Genomic DNA, 12,371 nt, shown 5'->3' with positions numbered 1-12,371 from the left:
GGGTCAGGAGACATTTGGGAACGGGACAGTACGGCACTTCCGTTGGGGTCCCGCTAGTCCACTAACCCGCGCCGTGGGCCTAGGGGAATGGGGTCCCGCCGCCTGGCGCTGGCGCGGCTGCATGGGCTCTTCGCGGTCTACAAGCCCCCGGGGCTGAAATGGAAGCACCTGCGGGACACCGTGGAGCTGCAGCTTCTGAAGGGTGAGTGCCTCGAACCGGACCCACAACCCCGCTCCGGTTCTCCCGGGAATCCATCTCCGCTTCTCATCCTTCAGGCAAAATAAAGTCATGTGACCCAGTTCCCCGGGCAGATCGCTTTCCAAATCGCTGGTTCTGTACACTCCCTTACTCCTCGCTTTCCCCCCGCGTTCAGATGGGTAAACAGACTCAGTGTTCGTTGTCATAAGTAGTAGAATCAGAATTTGAACCCAAGTCTGTTTCTTTCCCCTTTTTTTTTTTTTTTGCCTTTTCTCCTCATGTTTATATTTTTAAGTTGTTTTTATTATAATTCCAGTATAGTTAACATACAGTATTGAATTGGTTTCAGGTGTACAATATAGTGATTTGACAATATAGTGATTTAACAATTTTATGCATTACTCAGTGCTCATCATGATAAGTGTACTCTTTATTTCCCAGTACCTATTTCACCCGTTCCCCACCCACCTTCCCAAGTCTGTGTTTTAACTGCTGCTATTTGCTACATCGTGGGCTTTCTCTTCTACACCTCCATTCTTCCCTGTTCCACCTTCCCCATGTGATCAGACAGAACTGACCGGATATCCTTTACCTTTGTGTACTCAGGCGTCAATGCTGGGAAGCCTCCTGCCCCTGAACAGCGTGTTCGGTTCCTGCTGGGCCCCATGGAAGGCAGCGAAGAGAAGGCGCTTACCCTCACAGCCACCAGTGTGCCTTCTCTCACCAACCATCCGCTGGGTAAGGCACCTTCAGGCCAGGGCCTGGGTGTCACTCCCCAGGTAATCTCTGCCCAGAGTCCGTGTCCCAGTCAGTGCTTAGATTCCTGTCTCGGATCCTTGAAGGGCCACAGCAGGGATGACATATTTGACCAGGGATTGGCCAGTTTTCCTGAAAAGAGCCAGATAGTAAATATTTTAAGCTTTGCAGGCTCAACTCTGCCATTGTAGTGCAAAAGAACCTGTAGATGGGACGCCCAGGTGGCTCAGTCCGTTGAGCATCAGTCAGACTTCGGCTCAGGTCATGATCTCCTGTTCATGGGTTCGAGCCCTGCATCAGGCTCTGTACTAACAGCTCAGAGCCTTGAGCCTGCTTCAGATTCTGTTTCCCTCTCTCTCTGCCCCTCCCCTGTTCACGCTCTGTCTCTCTCTCTCTCTCTCTCAAAAAATAAAATAAAACGTTAAAAAAAAAAAAAAAGAACCTATAGGCAGTATGCAAAGCAATGAGCCTGGCTGTGTTCCAATGCAACTTTATTTGTGAAAAGTGACATTTGAGTTTCATATAATTTTCCTATGTCACAAAATATTATTCTTTTGATTTTTTTGAACGATTTAAAAAAGAAAAAAGAAATTTAACTCATGGGCCATTAAAAAAACCAAGTTTGGGGATATAGCCTGTGGACTGTAGTTTGCTGACCCCTTTTAATTATTCTGTAATTATTCTGGGACTCCAGATGGCAATTGACACCCTCAGGTAGAAGTCCTAAGGAGGGAGCTTCGGACCCTTGGGAAAGAGTGACTTTTTTAGTCAACAGAGCTGCCCAAGAATGGAACTGGTTTTATAATGAGCTCTCTGTCACTAGATGAGATTAGAAAGATTGAGGGGCTTGTCCAGAAACCATTAAAATCCCTTTGACAGTGATATTTAGTGACTCTAAAGTGTAACAATAACACGTATGATGTACTGAGGATCCTTTCTGTACTAGATACTGTGTTAAGCTTTTCAGATTCTGTGTTAAGAATCTTCACCAGAATCCTATGAGGTGGGTCCTGTTCTCATTTTTCAAATGAGGAAACTGAGGCTCAGTGTTGACATTAAGTAACATAGCCTGAATTCAGTAGGCACTTAACCATCCTGTATCCTTCCCTTAGACACCTCTTGATCTATAGAAGGGTATATGCTTCTGACTCATTTCCTGTGTACGGTCTTTTTTTTTTTTTTTCTTTAACAGCATTATTGAGATAGAATTGATACACAAAAAACCACGTATTTTAATGTATGTATTTTTGATGAGTCGTTCATTCTTTCACTAGGTATTTCCTGAGCACCTAGGTTCTCTGGGGGTAGAATTAGGAACCTACGCCCTGCCTTCAGGAACTTACCATGTCCATTTTCTCCCTGGGGTGGCCAGGAGTCTCCTTCTGCAGCAGCTGAGTAGGAAACTCGAGTCCCAGTGTTATGCCCAGTCCACTCAAAGGCTCTTACTGGGGGAGCGATGAGAGACAGAGTAACGAGCCCTTTTTCTGGGCCCAGGGAACTGAAGAAGTGGTTCTAGGCCCCAGAATCCGTGGTAGGGAAGCCTGAGAGTCCACCCCCATCCTGGATTGGGCTCCATGAAGCTACATTCTAGGAATGAGGTCACCATGTAGGCCAGAGTCATCCTGGAAGCTGGATTCATTGAGGAAAGGGTCCTTGTTTGTTTCTTTCCAGTCTGTGGACCAGCATTCACCAGCTTGAAGGTTGGCGTGGGACACCGGCTGGATGCCCAGGCGTCTGGGGTGCTTGGTAGGTGATGTGGTGAGCCTGGGGGTGCAGTGATGTGGTAAGCCTGGGGGAGAACTGGGGAGCTGCCAGGAACCCGGCTTACTTCCAGCCTGACAGCCATTTCTCACCATTGCCCTCCTCCCCTGATTTCTGCCCCAAGTCTGATCAGCTGCTGGAAGGGCTGGTGGGGGGTGGGGGGGAGGGGATGTCACAATTGCCCACCTTTATCAAGTGATTCCTGTATGTGACATGTGGTACAAAGCCCTTTGTGCACACATATTCCTGACTACAACCTTATTAGGTAGATATTTTATGATTTTATGAAGAAAAGAAGGTTCCAGGAACTTAGGTGACTTGGTCTGGGTCACGTGGATAGTGAATGCCCCTCGTCCAGGGAGGGAAAGTGGTCATCACTTGTGGGAGGTAGCCAAGCGCGTGACTGGCCCCATTGGCCAGGGTCTGAATGTCGCTGGAGCTGGACACACAAAGCCCTGAGTCATGAGCCATCTGTGCCCCCGGGATCAGGCGGTGGCCACATCCTCCATGCACGATAGTCACAGTCCCCTTGTCTAACTTCCTGGGGCACAGGCAGGCAGACATGATCTCATGCTCCCTCTCCAGGAGTGAATGGAGGGTCATTCTCTCCTTCAGCCGGAGGGAGAAACAGCCAGAAAAAGGCAGGGAGTGGTCACAGTGCCCCTTTATTGGGCCCTTCCTTTGTGCTGATTTCTTCCTGTGCATTGCCTCAACCTTCACAACACCCACAGGGATCAGATGGCATTTTTATCCCCAGTTTGCTGATGGGGAGCTTGAGGCCCAAGTAGGTTAAAGGACATGCTTAGAGCCATCCCACATTTGAGTGCAGGTCTGTGTGACTGGGCCAGTGGTCTCTTGCTTTTGAGCACATCAGAATCCCCTGGTGAGCTTACTAAGGATCCTAGGCCCCTCCCCTCCAGCAGTCAGAGTCAGTGTGTATGGGTGGGCCCTGAAATCTGCATTTTCGTATCTACGCAGAAGAGCTTACTTGTGCTGTCCTTGCCCCCCGCTGCTGGCTTTAGTAGCATTGAAGGTGGGAATATTCTGGTGGTGGCTGTAAGGGTTGGGGGTCCCAGGGAAGGGGGAGCCAGGTGTGAGATCAGCCTTGCTGTCTTTCAGTGCTTGGCGTGGGACACGGACGCAGCCTCCTCACCGACATGTACAATGCTCACCTCACCAAGGTATGGGGGTGCTGGGGACAACTCATTTAGCCCCTAGTCCTTTCACTGGGAGTCACTGGTGGGAATCTGAAGCCGAGAGGATTCTGTGGGGGAAAGGGCCCGGCCATCAGCAGGCATTGTTTTATGGCCGTGTGCTGGGGGGTAAGGATAACACAGCAACGGCTGTAGGCATTACTGCGTGCGGGCTGCTCTGTGCTGAGTGCTGCACGTGGACCCCTATGGACTCCCTTGTGGATGCCTCACAACTTCCCCAAAAAGTGGGATCTGGTGTTAACCCACCTTACAGATGAGAGAACTGAGGCGTTGAGAGGGGATGTCACTTGCCCAGGGTTGTGCAGCCTGTAAGGAACAGAGCTGGGATTTGAACCTGGATCTGTCTGACACCAGAGCCCAATCATGACACCACTCTGTTCCGTCCTCAAGACTGAGAAGTGGATGTCACCGCCTAGACCTCAAGGAGTTTGTGTCTGGACTGGGGCCATGGAGTCTGGCACCATGAATGGGGACAGAGGTGCCGTGTCAGAGAGCCTACATTTTTAGTGGTTAAGAGCAGTTTTTGGAGCCAAATGGCTTCAGTTCAAAACTAGCTTCAAGGTGTCTGGTTAAGCGTCCAACTCTTGATTTCGGCTCAGGTCATGATCTCATGGTTTGTGAGTTGGAGCCCCGTGTCAGTCTCTGTGCTGACAGCCCAGAGTCTGTTTGGGATTCTCTCTCTCCCTCTCTCTGTGTCCTTCCCCTCTCTCTATCTCAAAGTGTCCTTCCCACTCTATCTCAAAAATAAATAAATATTAAAAAACAAAACACAGGGGTACCTGGGTGGCTCAGTCAGTTAAGCGTCTGACTTCGGCTCAGGTCATGATCTCATGGTTCATGAGTTCGAGCCCTGCATCGGGCTCTGTGCTGATAGCTCAGAGCCTGGAGCCTGTTTCAGATTCTGTGTCTCCCTCTCTCTGTGTCCCTCCCTAGCTTGTACTCTGTCTCTCTCTCTCTCTCTCTCTCTCTCTCTCTCTCTCTCTCTCAAAGATAAATAAAAACATTAACAAAACAAAAAACACACAAAAAACAGCTTCTACTCCTCTGCCAGCTCTGGGTCCCTGGGTGGATTGCTTAATATCTGTGTATCCCCCCTTCCTCAAGTCTATAATGTGAGAGATAATAGTACCTCCTCTATAGGGTTACTTTGAAGTTTAAATTAGTAACTGCATGCAATGTACTTAGCACAGGCACTTAGCACAGTCAATAAATTATTGTCACTGTTGCCATCATCTCTGACAGAGGCAGCTGTCCAGATTGTATTTGGAGGGGTGGGGAGAAGCCAGCAGGGTGCACTGGGAAGGGCCCAGCATGATAAGTTGTCAGGTTTGTCTGGAGAGGAGAGTTATGCAGGCATGAGGTGGTCATAGTAGGGTCGTCATTGTCCTTTGCAGTCATAGAAAAGTCTGGTGCCCTTCCTGAGAGAGGCAGTGAGGTGGCTGGGGGTCTCTGAGTGCCTGCGCTCCCTGAGGGGAGACCTGAGGACCCCCCCACCTGTGGCCTGTCTAGCAGGTTGGGGGTTTGAGCTGTTGGCTCACTTCCTTCCTCAGTGCTGAGGGAGAACAGGGACACTGACCATATCTTCCCCTCCCTGTCCCTGCAGGATTACACGGTTCGTGGCCTCCTGGGCAAAGCCACAGATGACTTCTGTGAAGACGGGCGGCTGGTGGAGAAGTCAACATATGGTGAGAGCCCGCAGGATCCCAGGGCAGAGGGAGGAGCAGCTGTGGCTGCCTTTGCATTTGCTGTCCCTTGGTTCCTACGGTCCCCCCCACTCCCCGTGCAGGCCATTCAGCCTCCCTCGGTGACTCCCAACACACTAAGTTCAGTCTGGCTGTTAGAAGGCTTTGGGCACATGATTCTGTTTTCCATAAACAAGTGCCATGTGTTCCCCCTTTGCTTCCCCACCTGGCATAAATGTCACCTCCCCAGGGAAGCTCCTCTAACCCCCAGATGAACGAGGTGGACTCTGAGAACAATAATCGACTAATGATTCGTGATTATTTAATATCTGTCTTCCCATTACACTGTCACCCGTGAGAACAGGGACTGTGTCATTCCACTCCTGTGGTTACACAGCGCAGAGCCTGGGACATGGGAGGTGCTTATTGGTTGGATGGATGGATGGTTGGAGGGTTGGCTGGTTGGATGGGTGGGATGGATGGCTGGGTGGCTCATTCTTTGCTTCTTACTCTCCCTGTGTTCTGACATTTTCCGTAGATCTAATTCATTTCTTATTTAATGGATGTTTTTTAAAAAAAATTTTTTTTTTTTTCCAACGTTTATTTTTTGGGACAGAGAGAGACAGAGCATGAATGGGGGAGGGGCAGAGAGAGAGGGAGACACAGAATTGGAAACAGGCTCCAGGCTCCGAGCCATCAGCCCAGAGCCTGACGCGGGGCTCGAACTCACGGACCGCGAGATCGTGACCTGGCTGAAGCCGGACGCTTAACCGACTGCGCCACCCAGGCGCCCCTAATGGATGTTTTTTGAGCACCAGCCACGTGCTAGGTCCTGGGGGTGGGGAGAGGATGTATGATGAGTCAGATGGGGTCCCCAATCTCAGTGAACTCACAGTCCGGCAGGGAGAGCAAACACACACCACCACGTCACCTGGAGAGGATTAGAAACATGTGGCAAAGTAACACGGTTATGTCTGTACATGTGGGTGTATCAGCATACAAAACACATCTAAAGATAACTAGCAAGTTGACACTTCTGGGAGAGAGGAAGGCAGAATTTGGAGGAGAGGGGAGGTGTTTGTTAATGCTAATCTAAATTTCTGTTTTTCGTTTTTGATGTGTATTTATTTTTGAGAGAGAGAGAGAGTATGCATAAGTGGGGGAGGGGCAGAAAGGGGGGAGAGGACAGAGGATCCGCAGCAGGCTCTGTGCTGACAGAGAGCCTGATGTGGGGCTTGGACTTGTGAACCATGAGATCATGCCCTGAGCCACCCAGGTGCCCCCTAATCTAAATTTCTTAAAGAAGAAGGGCACCTGGGTGGTCAGTTGGTTAAGCGTCCAACTTTGGTCATGATCTCGTGTCATGGTTCATGAAATTGAGCCTTGCGTCGGGTTCTGCACTGATGGTGCAGAGCCTGCTTGGGACTCTCTACCCCTGCCTGTTTGTGCATGTGTATGTGCTCTCTCTCTCTCACTCTCTCAAAAAATAAATAAACTTAAAAAATTATTGTAAATTTCTTCTTCTTTTTTTTTAAATTTACATCCAAATTAGCATATAGTGCAACAATGATTTCAGGAGTAGATTCCTTAGTGCCCCTTCCCCATTTAGCCCCTCCCCCCTCTCACAACCCCTCCAGTAACCCTCTGTTTGTTCTCCATATTTATGAGTCTCTTTTATTTTGTCCCCCTCCCTGTTTTTATATCATTTTTGCTTCCCTTCCCTTATGTTCATCTGTTTTGTCTCTTAAAGTCCTCGTATGAGTGAAGTCATATGATGTTTGTCTTTCTCTGACTGACTTCACTTAGCATAATACTCTCCAGTTCCATCCACGCAGTTGCAAATGGCAAGATTTCATTCTTTTTGATGGCTGAGTAATACTCCATTGTCTATATAGACCACATCTTCTTTATCCATTCATCCATCGATGGACGTTGGGCTCTTTCCATACTTTGGCTGCTGTTGACAGTGCTGCTGTAAGCATTGGGGTGCATGTGTCCCTTCGAAACAGCATCCCTGTATCTCTCTAGTAGTGCAATTGCTGGGTCGTAGGGTAGTTCTGTTTTTAGTTTTTTGAGGAACCTCCATACTGTTTTCCAGAGTGCCTGCACCAGCTTGCATTCCCAATTTATTGTAAATTTCTTAATGAAGATTTAAAAGTTTTTTTATAACATTTATTCATTTTTGAGAGACAAAGACAGAGCACGAGTGGGGGAAGGGCAGAAAGGGAGGGAAACACCACAGAATCTGAAGCAGGCTCCAGACTCATCATCTGTCAGCACAGAGCCCGACGCGTGGCTTGAACTCACAAACCGTGAAATCACGACCTAAGCCGAAGTTGGATGCTTAACTGACTGACACACCCAGGCGCCCTTTTTTTCTTTTCTTTCTTTCTTTCTTTTTTTTTTTTTTTAAAGCGTCCCACTCTTGATTTCAGCTCAGGTCATGATCCCAGCATCATGGGATTGAGCCGTGTGTCAGGCTCTGTGCTGAGTGTGGAGCCTGCCTGCTAGAGATTCTCTCTCTCTCTCTCTCTCTCTCTCCCTCTCTCCCTCTCTCCCTCTCCCTCTCCCTCTCCCTCTCCCTCTCCCTCCACCCACTTGTGCTCTCTCTCTCTCTCAAAATGAAAAAAAAAAAAAAAAGTTAAAAACAGAGCAAATTAATGCTGGGAAAGAGACCCAGGTGCAGAGTGGCAGGAGCCAGGAGAAAGAAATGACAGGCTCCAGGGGTGCCTGGGTGGCTCAGTCGGTTAAGTGTCCTACTTCGGCACAGGTCATGATCTCACAGTTCGTGAGTTCGAACCCCGCATCGGGCTTTGTGCTGACAGCTTAGAGCCTGGAGCCTGCTTCAAATTCTATGTCTCTCTCTCTCTCTCTGCTCCTCCCCCACTCATGCTCTGTCTCTCCTTCAAAAAAAAAAAAAAGTGACAGGCTCCAGGAAGTCTTCGTGGAGGAGGCTACATTTGAACTAGGCTATAAATGAGGGGGAAGGAAGCAGTGGTGGGTGCATTTCAGGTAAGGCAACAGGGTGAATAAAGCCAGACAGAAGGAATAAAAGGCTTAGTCCCTTCCAAGCTGGAAAGCCTTTGGTTACCACACCTGTGCCCAGAGCTCTGGCCTTTGGAGTCAGAAGTTGGCACCTGCCCAGCTGGGTCCCAGGATCAGCCTTCTAGCAGTTCATGAGCGTCCCCAGGCTTGGCAGCTGCCTGCCCTTGTCACTCAGTGGGTCCAGCAGGCAGAACCCCTCCCTCTTCTTGCCATCTGTTTCTGCGTTGAGACAGATGGCGCTGTCCCTCCCAGGGTCCCTGGCACAAGCAACCCTAGATTGGGGTTCAGGGGACCTGGCTTAGAATATTGGATAAATCTCATTTCCAGAAGAAACTTTTTTTTAAATGTTTATTTATTTTTGAGAGAGAGAGAGAGAGAGAGAGCACGAGCAAGGGAGGGACAGAGAGAGAGGGAGACACAGAATCCAAATCAGACTCCAGGCTCTGAGCTGTGAGCATAGAGCCCAGTGCGGGCTCGAACTTGTGAACCATGAAATCATGACCTGAACTGAAGTCGGACGCTTAACTGACTGAGCCACCCAGGCGCGCCCAGAAGAAACTTGGAGTGTATGAGCCCCTTGAAAATGTCCTCACAATGCTGAGTTCAGATATAACTTTGTAAGAAGAGGGTTCTGGGCTTTTACAAGATTCTCAAAGGACTCTCAATCCTCTAAATGGGAACTCTGGGACAGAGGGTGCTCTGGGACACCCTCCAGGTTCCAAGGACAGGGGTGGTTTGGGGGGAGGGAGTTCGCCTGTCCTCAGCAGGCACCTGTGTGCTGACCATCCCCCCTGGCTTTTCCAGACCACGTGACCAGAGAGAAACTGGACCGGATCCTGGCCCTGATCCAAGGTTCCCATCAGAAGGCCCTGGTGATGTAAGTGGAGCCCAACCCACACTTTCCTGAAAGGGGCCCTTGAGGAGGTGTTGGAAGAGCAAGAAATGCCCACTGGGCTCCCTGTAGGCTCCGCCCACCCTGGGGCAGATTCCATGCATCTCTTTGGAGCCCGAAAGCCGACTTGAAGCAGCCCTTCCTTCCACAGCACGCAGAAGTGTTTCTTTGTGCCAGGCCAGCCCCTGGGGAGACCAAGGGGGAACAAGAGACCCCGGCTGGCCTCAGTGGGAATATATGATTTAGTGGAGAAGGAAGCCAGGAACCCACATGATATGATGCAGAGCCAGGGGGTGGGAGCAGGCAGCATGTGCATGACTGGAAGCTGGGGGGTGTGTGCAGAGGAGGGCAGAGCCTGTATCTAAAGATTGGAGGGGACAGAGAAAAAGGTGGCTGGAAGGGCAGGGAAGATGGAAAGAGAATGAAGAGCTTCAGGAAAGCTCTTTCGTGAGAGGGGGCAGGGCTGGGGGCAAACAGTCTGCCCAGCTCCCCACTCCACGCCAGTCCCCTTCTCATCCCCAGGTACTCCAACCTCGACCTGCAGACCCAGGAGGCCTACGACATGGCCGTGAGAGGCTTGATCCGGCCCATGAACAAGTCCCCGATGCTGATAACGGGCATTCGATGCCTCCACTTTGCGCCTCCGGAGTTCCTCTTAGGTAGGCTCCCCCAGGAAGTTGGAGCAGTGAGATGGGGCTCATGGGTTTACAGAGGCTGCCACGTGACAGCCCCAGTCTCTGCTGGCTAAGGCGCCAGGACCAGCGTCCTTCTCCGCACGGGGCTGGACCTGGCCAAGTCACACAGCACACGGATCGAATGCTGTCCTATCCGCTGCCAAGTCACCCTTTAGAGCCAGCCTTTAGCGAGCAAGTTATACTCAGCAGCTCATTCCCGGATCTTCGCAGCGTTTCAGGTTTCAGTAAGCCAGCAGACGGCACCCTCACCTCCCCAGTCCTGCCCACCTCCTTCTCTCTGTCTTACTAACCAGGGCTCCTTTCCTTGAGTACCGACCAGGGCTCTCCCAGTACTAAGCACCTTATGGAGATTATCTCTCAGACTCCTCACAACCACCCATTTTATAGATGAACATATGGAGTCTTAGAGCAGCATTTCTGGAATATTAACCTACCCACAAATCACCTGGGGGTCTTTTTTTGTTTGTTTGTTTAAGTTTATTGATTTATTTTGAGAGCGCGTGAGCCGGGGAGGGGGTAGAGAGCAGGGAGAGAGAATCTCAAGCAGGCTCCACGCTCTGCTCAGCACGGAGCCTGATGTGGGGCTTCATCTCACTGGTGAGATCATGACCTGACCTGAGTTGAAATCAAGAAATCAACAGTCCGGAGCTTAATTGACTGAACCACTCAGGTGCCCACTGCCCCCCCCCCCGCCCCTTTCTGAAGTTTATTTATTCATTTAGAGAGAGAGAGAGAGAGAGAGAGCTCTGGCGGGGGGGGGGGGGGGGGGGAGGCGTGTCTTCTTTAAAGGCAACTTCTGACTCTGCAGGTTTGGGTGGGGCCTAAGATTCTGCAGGTCTAACAAGCTTTCAGGGCTGGCCCTTGGGCTACACTTGGAAGGGCAGAGCCCTGGAGAACTAAGATACTTTGCTAGGGTTATCACCCAGCCAGGAGGTATCACAGGGTGTGGATCTAGATCAGCAGACACCAGAGGCTGTGCTCCCATCCGTGGGATCTGTTGTTATGTACCCCTGGCAGAGGTACAGTGCATGCACGAGACACAGAAGCAACTGCGAAAGTTGGTGCACGAGATCGGCCTGGAGCTGAAGACCACTGCTGTCTGCTCCCAAGTGCGGCGTACCCGTGACGGCTTCTTCACCCTGGACGACGCCCTCCTGAGGACCCAGTGGGACATGCACAGCATCCAGAATGCCATCCAGGCCACAGCTCCCCGGGTGGCAGTGGAACTGGAGAAGAGCTTGAGGCCAGGCCTGGGCACCCCGGCAGCGCCCCAACCCTAGCTGTCCTGGGACTCCAGGGGGCCGAGCTCTGCCTCAGGGCTGGAGAATGGTGCTGGGCATTGAAGGGCCAGGCCACTGGTGGGGCACTGGATGGAAAAGACAAGAGTTGTTCCTGAGCTGCCACCGATAACTGTGCAGAAAGCAAGAGTAGGGGGAAGCTTTTCTACATGTGACATAAAACTCCGAAGCTGTAAGAAAAAAGATCCACAGACTTGAAACAGTTGAAAAGGAAGAACTTCTTTGTGAAGGAAAAGGTGGTAAACAAATGACAGACTGATAAAAATACTTGCAATATGTTTAAGAATGAATAGCCATAATGTATAAAGAGCTCTTATAAAAAAGAAAGAGACAAGAAAATTGGGCCAATGGCATGAATTGTGTGTGTGTGTATGTGTATGTATATATATAATATATATATGTTCTATATACATATATTTTCTACATATATATATGCACATATATATGTATATATGGAAAGAAATACAAGTGGCCAGTAAACCAGAAATGATGCTCAATCTCTCTAATAATGAAAGATTTACAGATGAAAATGATATGCCTTCTCCTTGCCTTTCAAAACAATAAAAAGAGAATATCCAGTATTGGTGATGTGAGAAAATGGGCAATCTGTGCTATTGGTAGGAATGCACAACTGTGGAACCTTTTAGGAATACTTGGTAGTATGTGTCAACACTAAGAACACTCCTGCCCTGAGACTCAGTGGTTACAGTTTCAGGAATCTGTCTTCTTACTCTGATTGCAGAAAATTGTAGGTACATAGATGGTCATAGCTGCATTGTAATAGTAGCAAATAGGAAATGTCACCATCCTCCATCAGCAAGGGACTGTA

At 49.7% G+C, this 12,371-nt stretch overlaps 1 protein-coding gene across 1 annotated transcript; it reads left to right on the top strand.

Annotated features, from left to right (window-relative positions):
• The first annotated feature begins 8 nt into the window (after positions 1-8).
• On the top strand, positions 9-12,123 carry TRUB2 (TruB pseudouridine synthase family member 2). The gene is made up of 8 exons (XM_043566037.1): positions 9-202; positions 806-937; positions 2,627-2,701; positions 3,836-3,897; positions 5,534-5,615; positions 9,462-9,534; positions 10,072-10,208; positions 11,262-12,123. The coding sequence occupies exons 1-8, from the start codon at positions 88-90 to the stop codon at positions 11,522-11,524; spliced, it is 939 nt and encodes a 312-aa protein (XP_043421972.1). The 5' UTR covers positions 9-87; the 3' UTR covers positions 11,525-12,123.
• The last annotated feature ends 248 nt before the right edge of the window (positions 12,124-12,371 follow it).

Source organism: Prionailurus bengalensis, chromosome D4 (assembly GCF_016509475.1).
Source record: "Prionailurus bengalensis isolate Pbe53 chromosome D4, Fcat_Pben_1.1_paternal_pri, whole genome shotgun sequence".
NCBI lineage: Eukaryota > Metazoa > Chordata > Mammalia > Carnivora > Felidae > Prionailurus > Prionailurus bengalensis.
Note: the sequence above shows the minus strand (reverse complement) of the source record. Positions and strands in the feature narration are given on the sequence as shown.

Excerpts from the sequence above, each read along its gene's own strand:
- TRUB2 (XM_043566037.1), top strand. The coding sequence starts at position 88 with ATGGGGTCCCGCCGCCTGGCGCTGGCGCGGCTGCATGGGCTCTTCGCG. Across the intron at positions 203-805 it reads GGAGCTGCAGCTTCTGAAGG|GCGTCAATGCTGGGAAGCCT; the intron begins GTGAGTGCCTCG and ends TTGTGTACTCAG. Across the intron at positions 5,616-9,461 it reads GGTGGAGAAGTCAACATATG|ACCACGTGACCAGAGAGAAA; the intron begins GTGAGAGCCCGC and ends TGGCTTTTCCAG.